The following is a 19,252-nucleotide window of genomic DNA, read 5'->3' as shown; positions in this document are numbered from 1 at the left end:
GGAGATTAATTTCCTTCATATATATATATATATATAATAGAGAGGAAGGGAGAGTTAAACATCAATGATGAGAAAGAATCATTGATTGGCTGCCTCCTGCACACCCCCTACTGGGGATTGAGCCCTCAAGCCAGGCATGTGCCCTTGACTGGAATTGAACCTGGGACCCTTCAGTCTACAGGCCGATGCTCTATCCTGAGCCAAACCAGCTAGGGCCATATATATTTTTAAATATGTTTTTATTGATTTTTGTTTTTTAAGAGAGAAGTGTAGGGAGAGAGAGATTGAGAGTGATAGAAACATTGATGAAAGAGAAATATCACTCATCAATTGGCTGCCTCTTGCACACCCCCTAGTGGGGATCGAGCCCGTAGCTCGAGCATATGTCCTAACTGGAATTGAAACGGTGACCTCTCAATGCATGGGACAATGCTCAACTAACAGCCACGCTGGCTAGGGCTTCATGTACAATTTTCAAAGTTGTCAAGCTTTAGAAAATACTACTCATTATTTCTAACCAATATTTGCACTGAGTATCTTTTATTTTCCAGATACTTTTCTAGGATTTAGTGGCAAACAGCATAGTCTATAGTCTTGTCTGTCCTGAAATTCTGTTAATCAGACATTTATTATCCTTCAGTTGTGAGTTGGACCCTCTGCCTGGAGTATCTAAACGTAATGAAACCGAATTCCTGTCCTTGATTGTGTAGGCTATATTTTTTGCACTCAACATTTTGTGTGTGTATTCATCAAAAAATTTCTTACCTGTTTTTGTGAGAATTAAAAATGTCATATTGTAGATATGTAAAAATATCATTTCTGGCCTTCAGAAACACAAGATTTCTAAGCTGCTACTTCATTTCATCTGTAAGATCGTGATATTAGATAACTTTGCTTATTAGATTGGCTTTCTTAGTAGGAGAAAATAGCATGCTTCAATTTGAAAAATAAATACTAGCTTAAAGGCACTTCTCAAAAACAACCAATATAAATTGCTTAATATACTATTGAGACTAAGTTAGAAATGTGTTGTGTATGAGTTAAGGTTTATTCTGATTTTATAGGGAAATGGATACAGCAAGAACTCCACTGAGTGAAGCTGAGTTTGAAGAAATCATGAATAGAAATAGGGCAATCTCAAGCAGTGCTATTTCAAGAGCTGTGTCTGATGCCAGTGCTGGTTTGTGTATTTCTTTCTGTATTATACTTATTTATGTTATTAAGAATGACCATTTATGTATAGTAGTTATTTATATATTCTCAAATTATTGTCGGTCCTTTATTTAAAAGATATAGAACAAAGCTGTGTGTCACAGTGTAATGGAAAAGCCCCTAATTTAAAATTTTTAGATGTAGGGCTAAATCTTAACCCTGACATTTAATGACTGAGGCACCTTAGGGCCACTCATTTATTATCCTATCTAATAAAAGAGGAAATAAGGAGGGAATATGCTAATTGACTGTCCCACCTCAAAGATGGCGGCACCCACAGCTAATAAGTAGGGAATGTGCTAATTGCCATGCCCTTGAAGATGGTGGCACTCAGTCCCACCTGGGTAACAGGTGCACAGCAAGGCTGGGCTTGCTCCCAGGTGGCCCAGCTGCTCTCTGCGCCTGCCTCCAGGGTCCCTCAGCCCCCGCCACCCAGGGCTGTCCAAGAATTGCACTGCCAGCAGTGGCAGCAGCAGAGGTGTGATGGGGCGTCACCTTCCCTTGATCACCAGGTTGCCTCCTGCCCCTGAGGGCTCCTGGACTGTGAGAGAGGGCAGGCTGGGCTGAGGGAACCATCCCCCCTCTCCAGTGCATGCCCTGGGCTTCTAGTCATATTTACAAAATGGTAACCTGCTTCATATAGGTATAATAATAACAAACTGCTGATTTTATGCACAGAAAAGCCTTTTGCAAATGGTAAAATACTAAAAAACAAAACTAAGAAATCTCCTGTGGTCATTTTGAAGTTCACTCCTTTTGTAAAATGCTTTATACTCTTTCTGCAGAGATGGTTTGGTGGTATTTTGAAAATGAAATTTGTCTTCAATCCCTCTTCTTCCCCTCACAGGTGATTATGGGAGTGCAATTGAGACATTGGTAACTGCAATTTCTTTAATTAAACAATCCAAAGTATCTGCTGATGATCGTTGCAAAGTTCTTATTAGCTCTTTGCAAGATTGCCTTCATGGAATTGAATCCAAGTCTTATGGTTCTGGATCAAGGTAAAAATTTCCTGTCTCATTTCTATTCAAACCTGCTTACAAATGGGAAAAATATGTACTTTAAATAGGGCTTTGATTATGTTTACGCTTGATCATCTCACTGTTTTTATACTTTATATATTTTTTGTTAGGAGCCCTTTTCCTGAAAAAATATTTTTATTGATCCAAGAGGGAAAGAGAAAGACCAAGAGATATCCATGGGCTGCCTGCCTCTTATATGTCCCCTACTGGGGATCGAGCCTGCAACCCGGGCATATGCCCTGATCAGGAATTGAATGGGATGCTGCTCAACCAACTGAGCCACACTGGCCAGGGCATGGCTTATGTTTTTCCTGCCTCAACTCAGTCTAACTTATAGCAGGAGTCTTCTCCCAGGACGTTTTGTCAGGTTTTGTTATTTCTCTAATAGTACTTATTATAATCTATTCCTATTTATTATTAATTTATATTTCTTTTCACTGTACACATTGAAAGGTGGAAGGGGCCTTATCCATCCTATTCATCACAATATTTCTTCTAAGAAATTTCTTGGGGTGACAGATTCAAGTGTGCAATTGTATAAAACATCATCTGCACATTGCATTCTGTGTTTGTTCACCATCAAAAGTCTAGTCTCTTTTTAAAAATAAATTTTATTGATTTTTTTTTTTTTTTTTTTTTTTTTTTTACAGAGGAAGGGAGAGGGATAGGGAATTAGAAACATCAATTAGAAAGAATCCTCGATCAGCTGCCTCCAGGGTACATGCCCTTGACCAGAATCGAACCTGGGACCCTGCAGTCCACAGGCTGATGCTCTATCCACTGAGCCAAACCAGTTAGGGCTTAGTGTCCTTTTATCACTATTTATTTGATCCCCTTTACCTTCAAAATCCCCTGACCCTCTTACCCTTTTGGTAACCACATCTCATGGAATCTTCTTTTAAACATTTTAAGTCCAAAATAAGCACCTAATAATGAATTTCAAATTTAGAATATAATTTTTAAAAGTATTTTAGGCAGCATACTTGGTTAAATTACCTGTGGGGTTTTTGTTTTGCTTGTTTTTTAAGTGGTCCTTGGAACACTTCTTTTCATTAAGTAACAATGTGAATAGTGTCCCAATTTTTACTAGTGATCGTAATTAGTGGGTTTTCTTCTTTGCTTCCCACCACTCTTCTCAGCCCTCCCAAGAAACATGTCACTCCTAAGAAACTTTCTAATAATATATAACATTTTTTTAGCTATAAAGGTAAAATGGATATTTATGTATGGGTTTAGGTAACCTGTGTTAATAGATGGTAATTTTTTAAACTTAAAAAGAAAGATGTTTTTATTGATTTTAGAGACAAGAAAGGGAGAGGGAGAAAGAGATAGAAATATCAATTGGCTGTTTCCCACATACCCATTTACTGGGGATGATGCTCAATCCACTGAGCCACACCAGCCAGGCAATAGGTGGTAATTTCTTATATTTAGGTCCCATTGTATATCGAGTGATTTCATGAATTTTATATCTGCAGAACTACCTTCTGTATGTTCTTTAGCTTGAAAAAGAAGTCCTTTGAAATTTTCTCTTTTACCTTTGTTTGTTTACTTAAGTTAATCCTCACCTGAGGCTATTTTCCCATTGATTTTTAGAGAGAGTAGAAGGGAGAGAGACACACACAGAGAAACATTGATGGGAGAGACTCATGGATTGGTTGCCTCCCACACAAGCCCTGACAGGGCTGGGGATCGAGCCTGCTATCAAGATATTTGCCCTTAACCTGATTCAAACCCAGGACCCTTCAGTCTGTGGGCCAATACTGTTCACTGAGCCAAACTAGCTAGGGCTTACCTTCCTGTTTATTATTCAGTGAACAATATATGTCTGTTTTAGACTACCAATTATAATAGATAAAACATGATGTGTGCCAGGTTCCTAATATTTGGGCATTTTTTAAAATGGAATTTCTAATTTATGCTTATAGGTGTGTTTGTAAGTCATTGATAGTTCAGGATATCATAAATCTGAATTAGGCCTATTAAATGTTTTTGGCCTTAGATATTTTTTTTTGGCCTTAGATATTTTTAAATACTGGAATTAATATATATATATCAAAGATGAAAATTTATGAAGAACCAGTATAGACTCCCACATAGGAAAAGGGAAAGAATCTCACAGCACAGCCGAAGCCGGTTTGGCTCGGTGGATAGAGCGTTGGCCTGTGGACTGAAAGGTCCCAGGTTTGATTCTGGTCCAGGGCATATTCCTTGGTTGCAGGCATATCCCCAGTGGGGAGTGTGCAGGAGGCAGCTGATCAATGTTTCTAACTCTATTCCTCTCCCTTCCTCTCTGTAGAGAATCAATAAAATATATTTTAAAAAAAATCTCAACAGCACAGACTCCCACATGGGGAGGGAGGGAAAGTCCCCAAACACCGAATATTGAGAATCTTAAGTTATACAGTTATGGAGAGCATTAATCCAGTAATTTTTTTTAGAAGACGTGAACGATCAAGAGAGAGGGACCATAGTAGATCACGAGAAAAGAGTCGGCGTCATAAATCTCGCAGTAGAGATCGTCATGATGATTATTATAGAGAGAGAAGCAGAGAAAGAGAGAGACACCGTGACCGAGATAGGGACCGAGACCGAGAGCGCGACCGAGAGCGCGAGTATCGTCACCGTTAGAAGGTGGGTATTCCTTGACCTATTATATTTAGTATATGCATTATTAACAGTAATTATAACTCCGAGGCCATTGTTTATACAGTATATACCTACATTTTAAATGGTCCAACTACTTGTTCTGAGTTTAATCTTCTGGAACCATCTGAGACAAATGACAGGTGAGTAATGACAGGTAAATTTGACCTCTTATCTTTGAATATTGTATCGCTGAGTTATAACGTTTAGTTTTCAGATTGTTAAGGATCTTAAGGAAGCAAGAAAATAATCAAGAGGACTCATTTTCTACTTCTAAAATCCAAAAATTGGAATTCTCTTAACCACATAATTTGCATATGACTTAAAATATAAAATAAAGGGATTATTTCATATATTCTTCATATATACATAAAATGTGCTTGGACTTTTAAAAAGTAAATTTTTAAAAAGTAAATTTTACAATTTCTCTTCTGGAACTAACTTCATTCATTCATCCCTAAAACTTTAAAAAATACAGGATGGTTTCTCAACATTGAAAGAGCTTTTCTACTTAAAAACAACGACATAAAAAAAACCCCAATTTTTAGTAAAGACACTTTTCCTAGCACCTGGTTTTTGTTTTTAAAAGAAAAAAACAAAACATGGTACTCTTTAATTTAATTTGCAAAGAAGATATGAAACTTACTCAATTAAAATGGGTTCGGGATACTTTATATATAAAAATTTTTAATTGTGTCAAATTATTCATCCCAGGTTAGAATAACCGTGAAATAATTTTCTTTGATGTTTCATTCATAATCATAATCATTGTCTTTTTTTTTCTGTATTTTAAAACTTTCTTGTGTACATTTTTTTCATAAAGCAGTAAGAGTTGTCTGTTTCTACTTCATTTTCACGTGTAATTTTATTTTTATATTGTGAACAGCATTTATTCATGTGAAAAGTGGGAGGAGGGCACTATAAATGCTTGTGCATGTGACACAAAGGTTATTCTGTAAACAAATATTTTTTTCTATATTTGTTGATGGCATACTTGAATTAGACTAAAACTTACCTTTATAGGTAACTACTCTTTACATAGTTATTTCCCATAATCATGGGAAACATTGAAAATTCAGTGATGGTAATTATTAGTATTTAAACTGTTATGGACAGAATTAAAGACTTTATCAATGTATAATTTTGTGATGGAAGAGCAGTTTAATATGTTTTAGGAACTGATACTTTTTTTTGGTAATTTAGTAAATAAGCATGTCAATCTTATTTTTATGGTGCCTAATAATCTATTGCATTATTTTAAGAGCTCTTTGAAGTGACAGCCAGTTTTAATACTTTTTCTTGCATTTCAATACCCTAACCCTGACATTTAATGACTTTAGGAGTCTTAGGGCATTCAAAATATGTATTATATTTATCAAAATTTCAATTTTAAAATAGCCCTTCATGTATTGTATTATAGAACTTAATATAAATAGTTCTCAAAATGTCTCTTTTATATGATGTAAAACATTTTTTTTTTTTTTTAATATATTTTATTGACTTTTTACAGAGAGGAAGGGAGAGGGATAGAGAGTTAGAAACATTGATGAGAGAGAATCATCGATCAGCTGCCTCTTGCACACCCCCTACCGGGGATGTGCCCGCACCCAAGGTACATGCCCTTGACTGGAATTGAACCTGAGACCTTACAGTCTATCCACTGAGCCAAACTGGTTTGGCATGATGTAAAACATCTTTCACTTTTAAAATTAGGCTTATTAAAGTGGATAAATGTTTTTTGGATGAGTAAGAATTGAATACTTTTATCATGTAAATTTAAATATTAAATTTTAAGAGATACAGGTTTTGATACCCCTGGGTTGAACAGATATTATTTCATCTTATGAAAAAATTCTCAGTTTCCATCAATTGCTTAAGATAAATTGTGGCCAACTTATTACGTGAATGCTTATCAGCCATTTCATTTTATAGTAAAGTATAGGTCCTACAAGTTAGATTTTTAATGAGTTTTCATACTAGTTCTATTTAAACTAGCATAGTCGGCCAAGTAAACTCCTTGAAAAGTTCATTGTTGATTTTAAATACTTTTAATTAACTAACATTACATTCCAGTAATGGGTACACCTAACTATATCATGCCTTGAATTTCGTTAGAGTCAGACATTAACTGTGAATTGCTAACTTGCAAACTATTGTTGACATTTTTCTTAATCACTGATGTGTACCATACCAGAATCTTCATGTTTTGTTTGTACATTAATCAAAATTGAGTTGCAATATTGTTATGTGCCTTCATCCAAACAATATTTTTACATAAGCATTTCTAGTGCAAACATTTCTGTTTTTCTGGAATATATCGTTGCTATATACCAAACTTATTGTTGATGTAGGGATGGGAAGTGGGATTAAATATAATCAAGTGAAAAACTTTTAAAAATAAACAGTATCTGCACATTTAATCACCTTTATTTTAAGGTCTGTTGACCTTTTTAGAAGTTTTTAAATATGGGTCCTTTTGAGCTTTCAGGTAAATCTTAAATTTGACTAAATGGAATAAGAGTAACTTGGAAGCTGAAATGAATGTCAGAAAGTCTGTGTACAAATAAAATAATGTAATCTATTATTAAAATGGTGATGAATGCCTAAAAGAGCAAATTCTTAATTTAACTGGAAACATTATGATGTTGGCAAGCTGTTAATGTCTGTCTTATTTTAATTTTTTGTGTTTGAATTGTTGGTAATGTTAATTGCATTCTCATTTAAAAAATGTATTAGTTTTTCTAAAAGCATACAATATCTAGGTTTAAATAGATAATATTTCAATGAAATATCAGTATTGTAAATTTTGGTATGTAAATACATTGTGCTTTATATGCTGTAATTTTTTATTTTTCAGACCACTCTGAGCAAAACAAAAGCATTTCAGTGTTGTAAGATTGTACACTTAGAGAAAAAATTTTACTTTCATAGTTACTTTCTTTTAGGTTGTATTCCACTTATTATTTCTGTTAAGAATTCAGTTTCTCTTTATGTACTGAAGAGTTGAAACCAAATTATTATTTTTAAATATATTTTTACTGAAATCAAAGAGGAAGGAAGAGGGAGAGATAGAAATAGCAACAAGAGAGAATCATTTATGGGCTGCCTTCTGCATGCCCCCTACTTGTAACACAGGCATGCGCCCTGACTGGAATTGAACCATGATCTCCTGGTTCATAGGTCGATGTTCAACCACTGAACTACACAGTTTGGGCCCAAATTATTTTTTTTATATACTCTTTATTCATCTTTCCCTGATAAATGAGTTTCACATATTCTCAAATCATTATCCATTTCTTTGATAAAAAAATTTAAGCATCATGTATGGAATATGGGTTAAATAACCACTTTCTTTTTGCTGAGTGATTACTTCTGCCATAAATATCATGATCTTAAATGTTATTGCATAAGATTTAGGGCACTTTGCATTTCTTATTCAGTTTATATAGCTTTTCATTAATTTGGGGAAAACAGAGAGAGAGAGAGAGCGAGAGCGAGAGCGAGAGCGAGAGCGAGAGAGCGAGAGCGAGAGCGAGAGCGAGAGAGAGAGAGAGAGAGAGAGAGAGAGAGAGAGAAAGAAACAAACATCTGAGAATCATTGATCGGCTGTCTTCTGCACAACCCCCACTGGGGATCAAGCCCCCAACCTGGGCATGTGCACTTGACCAGAATCAAACCCAGAACCCTTCAGTCCACAGGTTGATGCTCTATCCAGTGAACCAAACCAGCTAGGCAAGATGTTTCATCTTAAGAGTGTTAATTTTAAGGCTTATGTGGAAATTAAAATTCTCTTAATTATCTGATGAATGATGCTGGTGATAATGAAATTTTAAAATTATTTCTGCGACTCTTAGGTCATCTAAGGTTTGCCTTGTACTGTCCAGCCCTGTGTTTTCTTTGAGATTTCCTGTATATCCTTACTGCTGGTTTTGGATATGCTAGTTCTCATTTCTTTCACTCTAATTTTCTTTGCTTTTATTATTATTTGTAAAACCTGTCTGACTACCAGCTGTCTAAAGTTCAGGAGGGTAGGAAGTGATCTCTTGAATGGGTATATAGTATGTTTTTGCTCATTGTGGTCTAAGAATTTGGTTGTTTACAAATAGTGTCCCTCTTTAAAAAAAAAAAAATCCATGCCAATGTGAGTGGCTTTGCTCTTTCCATTTTAATGTGGAATTTATTATCATTGTTTTAGTTTGTAAATTAGATGGTTTTGAATGAATATTTAGTTAGCATTGTTTAACAAGAACTTAATAACCAATAAAGGGCTAAGTTTGCCATATATGCTATCCAAATTTACTAATTTGCTTTCTGTGGTAGCATGTTTTAACTCTCACAGTGAATTCTAAATGACATAAGCTTATTTTGAAATGTCCATTTTGTGAAATTTTGAGGACAAAGCTGAGTTTTGTTTGTGGTAAAGTTCATTTCTACTATTTAGTGAACTGCCTAGATTAACATCATATAAAGGTTTTATAGTGTAATAAAAGGCTTTAGTTTAAATGAGGTAAGTACCAACTCTAAAGGTAGAAAGCCAAAAATATGAAATGTTTTGGTAGTAAGGGAACTTTTTGAAAACATCTACAGTAGACAGAATTTTGTATGATATATCTATGTCAATGCAGGAATGAATTTTATTTTTAAAATGATTTAACTTATATTTAGAGACTTCTTTTTTGTTCATTCCTCTCATTAAGGAAAATTTTTGAGGTAAAAGTGAATTTAATTTCACTGGGTTAATTAAAAGTGGTTCTCTAAAATTATATTAGCATTCTTTTTAAAAAGTATTATTTATTTCAGAGAGAAAGGGAGAGGGAGAAAGATAGAAATATCAATGATGAGAGGGACTCATTGATTGGCTGCCTCGTGCATGCCCCCTGCTAGGGATCGAGCCTGCAATCCAGGCATGTGCCCTTGACCAGAATCTAACTCGGGACCCTTCAGTCCCCAGGCCGATGCTCTGTCCACTGAGCCAAACCAGCTAGGGCATATTAGCATTCTTTAAATTAAATATACTAATGTAAAAACTTATAAAAGAGCCATATCAAATATACACTTGCATCTTTTACTTGACAGATGAATTTGCCATGGGTTTAAGATACTGATGGTAACAAATCTGCCTAGTTTCTAACAAACATTCATAATTTGAGTTTTTACTATTGACTTAATTTTACATTAATCTCAAAATGCAGATGCTTCTCTATTGAAATTTTATAACTGATAAAGCAAGTAATTGTGTGGCTTTGACATGAAAAGATTTGACCAAATGTTATTCTCAAAACAAAAGCATTGAATGTATTTGTCGCTTTTAAGCTTCTTTTTGATACCTTTGTTTATGTAGATGTCTACATAGAAATTTGAGACTATAATATGGAATCAGATTATTGGAAATGGGTTGTATTGCCTTCAAATTTGCTTTCATTTGGGATTGTATATTTTGTATTTCTAAATGGATAACTGTAAAGTGTTTAGAAATAGAAATAAAAACTGTTAGAGTATCCCCCAGATTTTATGTCTGTATGGTGAAACTGAGAAACTTACTAATAGTAAAGATCTAGCTATAAAGTATAATTATGCAAAAGATGAGTGCATTCGTCCTAGATAAAGGTGTATGTTAAAATTTCATGAACGGAATTTTCTACATTAAAAGCAGTAAAATTCTCCATTGGGAGTGATGAATGATATAAAGTTGCAGTGTATATTATGATATTTGGATGGGTTGGTTGTTTTTATTTTGTTCACTGTGACCTTAAATAACTTTTCCCTCTTAATGATTCATCTCTCCCAGAATAATAAAAATATAGGGTGATAGCATTTTTTTGCAATAAGATTTATTACTTTTTCAGTAATCTTTTTTTTATATATATATATTCCTTGTCTCTTTAAAACTATACTAGTTTTTAAAAGTGCATTGCAAATAATAAAAATAAAATATTAAAGCTGCCTTTCTAGATTTTTTTTTCATGAAATAATTCCATCAAAAGGTTCATCAACAATAAGATAAGGGTACTGTAACAGGTAACATTAGAAATGGCGTAATTATCTCTTTGAAAAACGGGCAAATAGAAACTATTTAAAACAAAAAGTTCAAGATTATAACATTGCTTTTTCCTTTTGCAGTTATACAATTTAGGTTTTTACTGCTAGGCAGTGTGAATGTGATATGTGTACTGATGCTCTTAAAATTCTTAGAGCCTAGTGGAGAGGATAGAACATAAATAAAATTTATAGTTTGATAGAATATTAAGTACTCATAATTATACAGCAAAAATTTTTCTTATGGCAAAATATCACTAAATATTGTGCTCTTTTGCCTCTGATTATTGAAGTGCTCTTGTGGGGTTTATATTTTAAATAACTGATGTTTCAGTGATCACTTATCCAAGTAAATTGAATGGCTTTTTTGTGAATCTCTACTTGAAGTGTGCACATTTATGTATTCTTAAAATTTTAGTTTATCAAATTTGGTTTTTCTTTATGTGCGTTTTCAATGAAATTTATTGTGGATCCCTATTTAGCTTGTTTTTGGTTAGTTTATTCCATTAGATATTTAAATATATAGGAGGATTAGAGTGAAAGTAAAGTAAATGTTTTAAATTTGTATTATGTCAAAATTTGTACATGGATGTTATCTTTATTTAAATGTGCATACTAAGCTATATATTTATAAATTTTGTAACATGGAGGACCCTTTGGTTGATAACATTTGCAAAAGTTCCTGTACACTGTCAAATAAATACAACTAATTTGTAAAATAATTTATTGCATTTTATATTCACTTCGCATTTAATTGTTAATCCATTCTATAGAATTGATATGTGTTTGGATGAAAATATTTACATTAAAATCAAGCATTGAAAAATTACTTTTGTAGTATGCATATTTTAGAAAATGACATGTTTCTAGCGTCACAGAAACAGTAGCTGCTATATTTTTTTCTTTTCTGTTTTAGTCATTAAATTTATAAGACTTAAGGTCCAAAAATAATGAAATCAGTATGTCTTCAAGTTTTAATCATCACATATATTGGGAACATTTCTCCACCACAAAGGCAGCTACTGTTTCAATTAATTCTTACTTTGTGTTAGAATACATAACAGTGAAATAGATGCACGACTTGTGTTTGTATAGTTAAGCCAGCGTTTTTCTGTGTATATGGGGAATAGCAAAATCTACATCACAAATTTTGACACATTACAGCTGAAGGAAGAGGAACACCTTCCAAGACAAAGCAGTCTTCATGAGGGAAACATGACGCTTGTCCAGCAGTTTGCTTCTTGTGATTGAACTGAACCTGTAAGGATTCATGGATAAAATGAACAGGAATAGATCTGAATAAAGCAAATCTGCATAAATGGTAACCAGTAGCTCTCCTTTTATTTTTTATGTTGCTTAACTGTTTTTATTTGAGGAAAACCTGTGTGATTTAAAAGTTATAGCTTTTGCAACTTTATTACTGGTTATATACTTTTTGGCTATTATAATGTGCAAGCAATTGAAACAAATGTCAAGTAAATGCTTGTTTTTATAGTAGTTTGTTCTTGTTAAAAATGTTCATATGATAATGTCTGTAAACAGCACCACTTTGATTACAATAGATGTAGTGTTGTAATAAACTGTTTAATGGGGCTGATGTGTAAAGCTGTTCAAGTTATTTGATGTTTACACCTCAGGGAAAGTCTTGTGTTTAGCAATATCTAAAGATAATGTTATTATGACATTTATACTGTCCTCTAAAAAGGCATTGCAATAGCATTTTTGGATATGCATCAATCTAATCTTGCATTCAGTGAATTAAACATACTAATTAAGTGTCTGTTGCCCTTAGTTTGATATTAGGATAGGTAATTACACGGACATTTAATATTTCTATATTCTGCTTTTCTAGCTCTTTTTACCTAGTTAGCTTGTGGTTTTGCTGAATGGTATGTAAACCTATAAACTGAAATTTCACAGACATAGCAATTCAGGCAGCGTGTTGGGGTCAAAACAGTTTTGTGGTTTTAACATTTTAGTTAAAATCCATGCATTATTTGCTATAGTAATACAGCAACAGTACAACACAAATGTACTGAAATGCTTAATTGTAAACTTAAGGCATTGAAGAAATATTTTGACAATTTCTATTTGATGCGGCAATTACTTGTGGTTTTATATTGATAGTGCTAATGGTTAATTTTTGAAGCCATGGGCAGTGTAAATACAGTCATGCAGCAGACAAATTTGAGTAAAGAGAGCCTTAGTTTTATTTTCTGGTTACTATATAGATTTCTGAAGGGTATAATGTTTATTAACATCAGGTTGTATTCTCCCATGTGTGTAATGGGAGATTATAGGTAAACCCTATCTATCTTCATAGTTAAAGAATTCTATGTATTTTTATGCAACCTGATGATTCATGCTAGAGTTACTTAGTTAATCAAAGAATTTTCCCCCAAAATCTGCCTTGCATAAAGGCCCACAGTGTAAGCACTTGCCTAGCATATCTTCTTAATTGCAAAATTAGCATAGGCAGTGTCACCTTGATTAGTTATTTTATAGAAAGGTTATTCTGAATCACTACAGAAACTTGAGTGAAAATCCTTAAGCAGGTTATAAATTGCTTTTAATATTTTTAAAGTTTGAGAAGTTTTCTGATAATACACATTGGTTTTTTAAGAGTATCGCCAAATTTTAGGACAATGCTTAAAGTTTAGGTGCCCTAGATATTATGTCATGTGCAACTGTAGAACCCTCCTGAGATTTGCACTGCAGTTCTTCACTTAATCTGTGTGCTGTCACACTAGTTCTTTCAAAATTAACTGTTTCAAATGATTTATACCATATTACTGCCAGTTTTATTTTAAAACATTTTGTTGAGTTTTTATGCATGGGATCATTGGTGTTTATCAGAACTCTTTGCTCTCAAATTCTTAAAAGTGTTTTATCTTGTTGAAATGCACATTATTTGAGAGTTGTATCAAACGTTATTTGAGAGTTGTATCAAAATCGATTTTCTTGTTTTGTATATAGGTGGTTTTTCCTTTTTGTCATTTCCTAGTTTTTTATATTTTAATTATAATGTCCTAATGCAAAGTACGGACATAAATCTATTACAAGGGGAATTAGTTAATAGTAATCTTAAAAAGGTAAGTAAATATCCATGAGAATAAACATTTCTCTGAAAATTGTTAAAATGGAATCATAGAAATCGATGTTTGAACTTGAAATGAAACTGGAAATTTTATGCTAATTAAATCCTTCATTTACTTTCTCACTTTTTATCAGTGGAACCCTTTAATTGCTCATCTATGTCACTCTTCTCCCTACATGTCTTATCTCATTGTGTGACTTATTGCAGACAGTGTGAGTGTACTAGAATTAATTGCTACTATTTCATTATTTTTTAAGTGTCATCAGAAGTAAATAACTTTTTGGTTTTACTAATTAAATTTCACAGTCTTGTTCTGCCTGATAACATATGAATGTACAGATGTAAAGGTGAAAATTTCAATCCTTGTTTTATTCATATTCTTTCTGTTGTCTATGGGCTGATGTGATTTGAAAGAAACAAAATTTATGTATAAAAACAATCCAAAGAGATAAATCTTGATTGACATAGACACACACACACACAAAAAAAAGTGTGTGTGTCCATAGACCCTTCAATTTTTTCTTAGTTACAGTGGATATGAAAACAAATCTGAGTTTAATTTTAAACCACAGCATTTATTAATGCTATGCAACCACATTCCTTTTAGTCAGTAAAGTTATGTGTGTGATGACAGCACCTGAATAGTATTGCTTCTTGAAACAACACTTTGAATTGAAGTGTGCTGCTTTTAGTTAAAGGACATTTGTTGTAGAAAAGATATTCCAGTTTATTTTGTCAGTTTTGATAAGCAAGATTTGGACTACATTGAGGTGGCTGGTGATCATAGTTTAGTTCATCTAATGTTCCCTTTACCTCGGATATTCTTAAGCAGTTAACTACAATTTGGAGTTCACAAGTAACTTATGGATTGTAGCTTAAAGTATTTTTTTAATTTAATTCTCCTATGGAGAACATTGCGTTTTTGTTTTTAAATTAGTTTAAGTTCAGTTCTTAAACGCAGGTTTTAATGTTGAATAACATTTTATAGTGAAGGGGGAAATTGTTGGAAGGGTAAAGACTTTCCCTTACGTATTTAAATGTGCCAATAATTAAATAAATACATACTGTTTTGTACAATGAGATGCTACTACAAGACTTTCTGTTAGAGTGCTCTCGACATTTTGTGTTTTTGTTTTTTTTTACCTGAATGATCTTTGCATTTTCTGTATCTTATAAGATGGCCCCAATTTTGTGTTTAAGGTTCAGCTTGTTATTTTTAGAGGAAGTTTATGTTCTGATTCTTTACCAAGAATATAGTATTAAAGTTCTTGGCACTTTGCAAATACCTACCCTTTAAATTTTAATCCATTAAGTTCATTTGCATCCCATAGCCATCTGTAAATGTTTCCCACAGTTGTATGTACTTAATTGCACGCTTATCCATTGTACGTATCTGACATTTTTGTGCTAAAATACATTAAGTGGGGATTTTACATTCTATTTTTCTGTTCTTAAAGTGTGTGTGGTGGTGTTTTACTATTTTTTTTTTTTTTACATTAATTTTCAGTTTAAACACTGGTGTATTTTTATTTTTTTATTTTTTTATTTTTTAGCAACTTGACTCTTAGAAGCCTTAGACTAATTTTTAAATAAATACTCAACCAAAAATTATAAATTTATTAAAATGTGGCCTTACATATAGCATTCTTTGTGTAGTAATATGAGAGTTTTAATTTAGAGAAATCAGAAGATTCAGGATTAAAGTTTCATTAAATTGAAATAGAAAATGTGCTTAAATGTCTAGGCTTCTGGGAGGAAGTTCCTATACTCTTCTTTCTTGGCATTAGAAAGAAGCAATATGAACTTTTATGAATATTCAGAATATTGAGGCAATTGTATCCTGTTCAGATTTAGATTTGTCTTAACCAATGTTTTTTTTAAATTTCAGGTTTTTGGCAATCACTTTGAGTATTCAGCTAGTATGGTTTTTAAAGTTTTTAAAACTTCCTGCTATATTAAAATTGTAATGGGAGTCTTTTAAAATATTAGGTAGGATTTTATTGAAATCACACAAATTTTAAAACGTTTTCTGCAGATAGTATGTACTACAGAGAGTTTTCCATTCCATGTGTGAGTAGTATTCCAAAACTCTGCCATGGTTGTAAATGTTTTACATTAATTTCATAATTAGACTCAAATGAAAGTAAACATTTCATTTTGAAGATTTTTCTTGTTACATTGTTACTATGTAACACTTCTCAGCATTTTGTAAGTTATTTTAAAATACAATGGTGGATTCATGTTTATTTTTTTATGTTGAAAATTGAAGTACTCAGGTGGTATTTAATGGGAAAGGAATTTTTGGGGTAATAGTGTATTCCAAGGAATGCATCTATAACATTGATGACTTTAGCCTTAAAACAGGTCTATTATTCCTTCTTCCTCTTCATCCATTGGTATATTAGCAAAGTAGTTTACAGCCTTGTACAGCCTTACAAAGTTGTTTCACAATTTTGATGGAAAGACCTTAACAAAATTATTGTATCATATTCCAGTATCCATGGTTTGTAAATAATTTGTCTAATACCAGAAGGCCAAAGATAGTCTTGAAATTTTAGCTATTGAGACTCTATGGTGACTTCACACAATAAGGTTTCTGTGCAAAAGGTAAGGTAATCAAATGACATATTTTTGGTGTCCATGATAACTAGACTTCCATATTTGCTTCTACTAGAAAGTTCATTCCATTTTATTAAAGTGTTTGTAATTGCAATTTTGTGTTTAATGTTTACTTTCTGTCTTTTCTTTCTTTAGCATTTAGGTGATTGTTCAGCAGTTTACTATATGGCCATTGTTGGCCTTAAACTGCATTAATAACAAGCATGGTATTTATCTTGTATTGAAAATAAACCAGTTTTTATAATACTTTGCAGTTTGTTCTTTTTGCTTGATTTATAATTTATTAACCATTGTATAATGGTTTGAAGAATTTTTATCTATTGGCCATTCTATCCTATATAATAAAAAGCTAATATGCAAATTGATCAAGTGGCAGAACCACCAGTCACTGTGACGTGCACTGACCACTGGGTTGGGGTGGGGGGCAGATGCTCAACACAGGAGCTGCCCCCTGGTGGTCATTGTGCTCCCACCAGGAGTGCTGCTCAGCTGCGGTGGCTGGAGCGTCTCCCACCTCCGAAGCAGTCACATTCCCCAAGGGCTCCTGCGAAGGCACAGGCCTGGCTGAGGGACCCCCAACCCCCGAGTGGATGAATTTTGTGCACCGGGCCTCTAGTATGTAATATAACAAAGGTCAGACTTTTTGTCTTTAAGCCAGCCTCCTAGATAAGTGATTTATTTTCATCTGTATTGGCATTTGGTGGTCCTTAAAGCGATGGTATCTGACTGAAATGAAGATTTAGAAACCTAAAAGATTTCTGGGCTCTTTTGTCAAATATAAAGTTCAGTAAACATTTCTTGAGTTTTTTATTTATATATATTGAGTTGATTTTTTATTTTTTACAGAGAAGAAGGAAGAGGGATAGGGAGTTAGAAACAATCGGTTGCCTCATACATACCCCTTACTGGGGATATGCCCACAACCAAGTTTACATGCCCTTGATCAAAATCGAACCTGGGACCCTTCAGTCCACGGGCCAAAGCTCTAACCACTGAACCAAACTAGTTAGAGCCATTTGTCTAGTTTTACGTGATTATTAATCTTACTAGATTTTAATCAAATAAATGTAGAACAGCAAAAACATTTCACCAGCTAGCTTGAAGGTAATATAGACTACTTTTTTAAAAAAAACTTTTTTAAAAATATATTTTATTGATTTTGTACAGAGAGGAAGGGAGAGAGAGAGCTAGAAACATCGATGAGAGAGAGTCATCGATCAGCTGCCTCTTGCACACCCCCTACTCGGGATGTGCCCGCAACCAAGGTACATGCCCTTGACCGGAATCGAACCCAGGTCCCTTCAGTCCCCAAGTCGATGCTCTATCCATTGAGCCAAACCAGTTTCGGCAATATAGAAACTTTTAAAACTAACATTTTTATTTCAGTGCATGACCCATGGCTTCAGAGAATAGTGTGGTCAAGGGCTGGGGCAGAGGACAGGGCAGGCTAGAAGGGGTCATGGGATAAAAGGAAACGTGTAATTTAACAATAAAGATTAGAAAATTTGTGATTTCAATGAGGTTTTTTTCAGTTCTGTGTATTATAATACAGGCCCCAAATTTCTTAAAATTGTTGTTTCAAAGTATGTTCAAGGTGAAATGACCATGAGAAATAACAAATTATCATTATAGGGATTCTTTTTCATATTCCAATTCAAATTGTGGTTCAGGTTTTGTTAGTTTTTCTCTATAATTTTTTGTTATATATTTACATTTTTAAGAAGATTCCATTCATTGAGATTGAATTAATTGAGACTCTTTGAAAGAAAAGATTATTAGGGCCCTAGAGCATAAGCCTATAGACTGAAGGGTCCCCCGATTCTGGTCAAGGACACATACCTTGGTTGTAAGCTCCATCCCGGCATAAGGGGCTGGGGTGGGGAGCATGCAGGAGGTAGCCAAATAGATGTCTCATGTTGATGTTTTTCTTCTACTCTCTTAAAAATGGGATTAATAAAAAAAGATTATTACTAATCTTTAAGGCAGATGCCACACAAAATTTCATGAGTCAACAGTGGATAGTGTCCCAGGTTTGATTCTAGTCAAGGGCATGTACCCTGGTTTCAGGCATATCCCCAATAAGGTGTGTGCAGGAGGCAGCTGATCGATGTTTCTCTCTCTGATGTTTCTACCTCCCTCTCCCTCTCTGTAAAATATCAATGAAATATATATATTTTTTTATAAAGTCAGTCAAGGCCTGATTTAGTATAAGGTTTTTTTTGAAGGAGTTATACACACTTTTTTTTATTATTTTTTATTTTTTATTTTTCCAGTCTCAGTTTTATTTCCTAACAATTACCATGAAACAAATAAGTACTAGAAATGGTTTACCAAATGTATGAGACAGGCACAGGACAAAGTGTCTTCTATTGCTAACAGTTTATGCATTTTTATGTTACATCTGTTCTAATCAGCCGTCAGTGTCAGGTAAAGGATATATACATTTTTTGGCTTTCAAAAAGCTACATTCAGAAATTAGAGTTTATTTCCTTAATGTGTCTTTAGTGTTATGTTTGTACCTAAAGAAAAAACAAGACTTGGTGCATATGGAAGGGAATTACCTCACACACAGGAGGGACTAGCATATTAGTCGGAACAAGAAGAATGCCAGTTAGGCTGA

General features: G+C 33.5%; 1 protein-coding gene across 4 annotated transcripts in view; it reads left to right on the top strand.

The window, feature by feature from the left end:
- Nucleotides 1-16,878, top strand: part of CPSF6 (cleavage and polyadenylation specific factor 6) — a 35,178-nt gene extending 18,300 nt beyond the window's left edge. For 2 of the 4 annotated variants that reach the window (XM_084878896.1, XM_084878898.1), the window contains 4 exons: nt 1,065-1,180; nt 2,060-2,213; nt 4,679-4,868; nt 12,081-16,878. In XM_084878896.1, coding sequence (XP_084735022.1) covers nt 1,065-1,180; nt 2,060-2,213; nt 4,679-4,865 — 457 coding nt within the window. In that variant the 3' untranslated portion in view covers nt 4,866-4,868; nt 12,081-16,878. Of the gene's footprint in view, nt 1-1,064; nt 1,181-2,059; nt 2,214-4,675; nt 4,869-12,080 lie in introns of all 4 variants that reach the window. The other 2 variants (XM_084878895.1, XM_084878897.1) reach the window with 1 other exon arrangement.
- The last annotated feature ends 2,374 nt before the right edge of the window (nt 16,879-19,252 follow it).

This window comes from Pipistrellus hanaki, assembly GCF_964339955.1.
Source record: "Pipistrellus hanaki genome assembly, chromosome: 3".
NCBI classification, from domain to species: Eukaryota; Metazoa; Chordata; class Mammalia; order Chiroptera; family Vespertilionidae; genus Pipistrellus; species Pipistrellus hanaki.
This window is presented reverse-complemented; position numbering and strand designations above follow the sequence as displayed.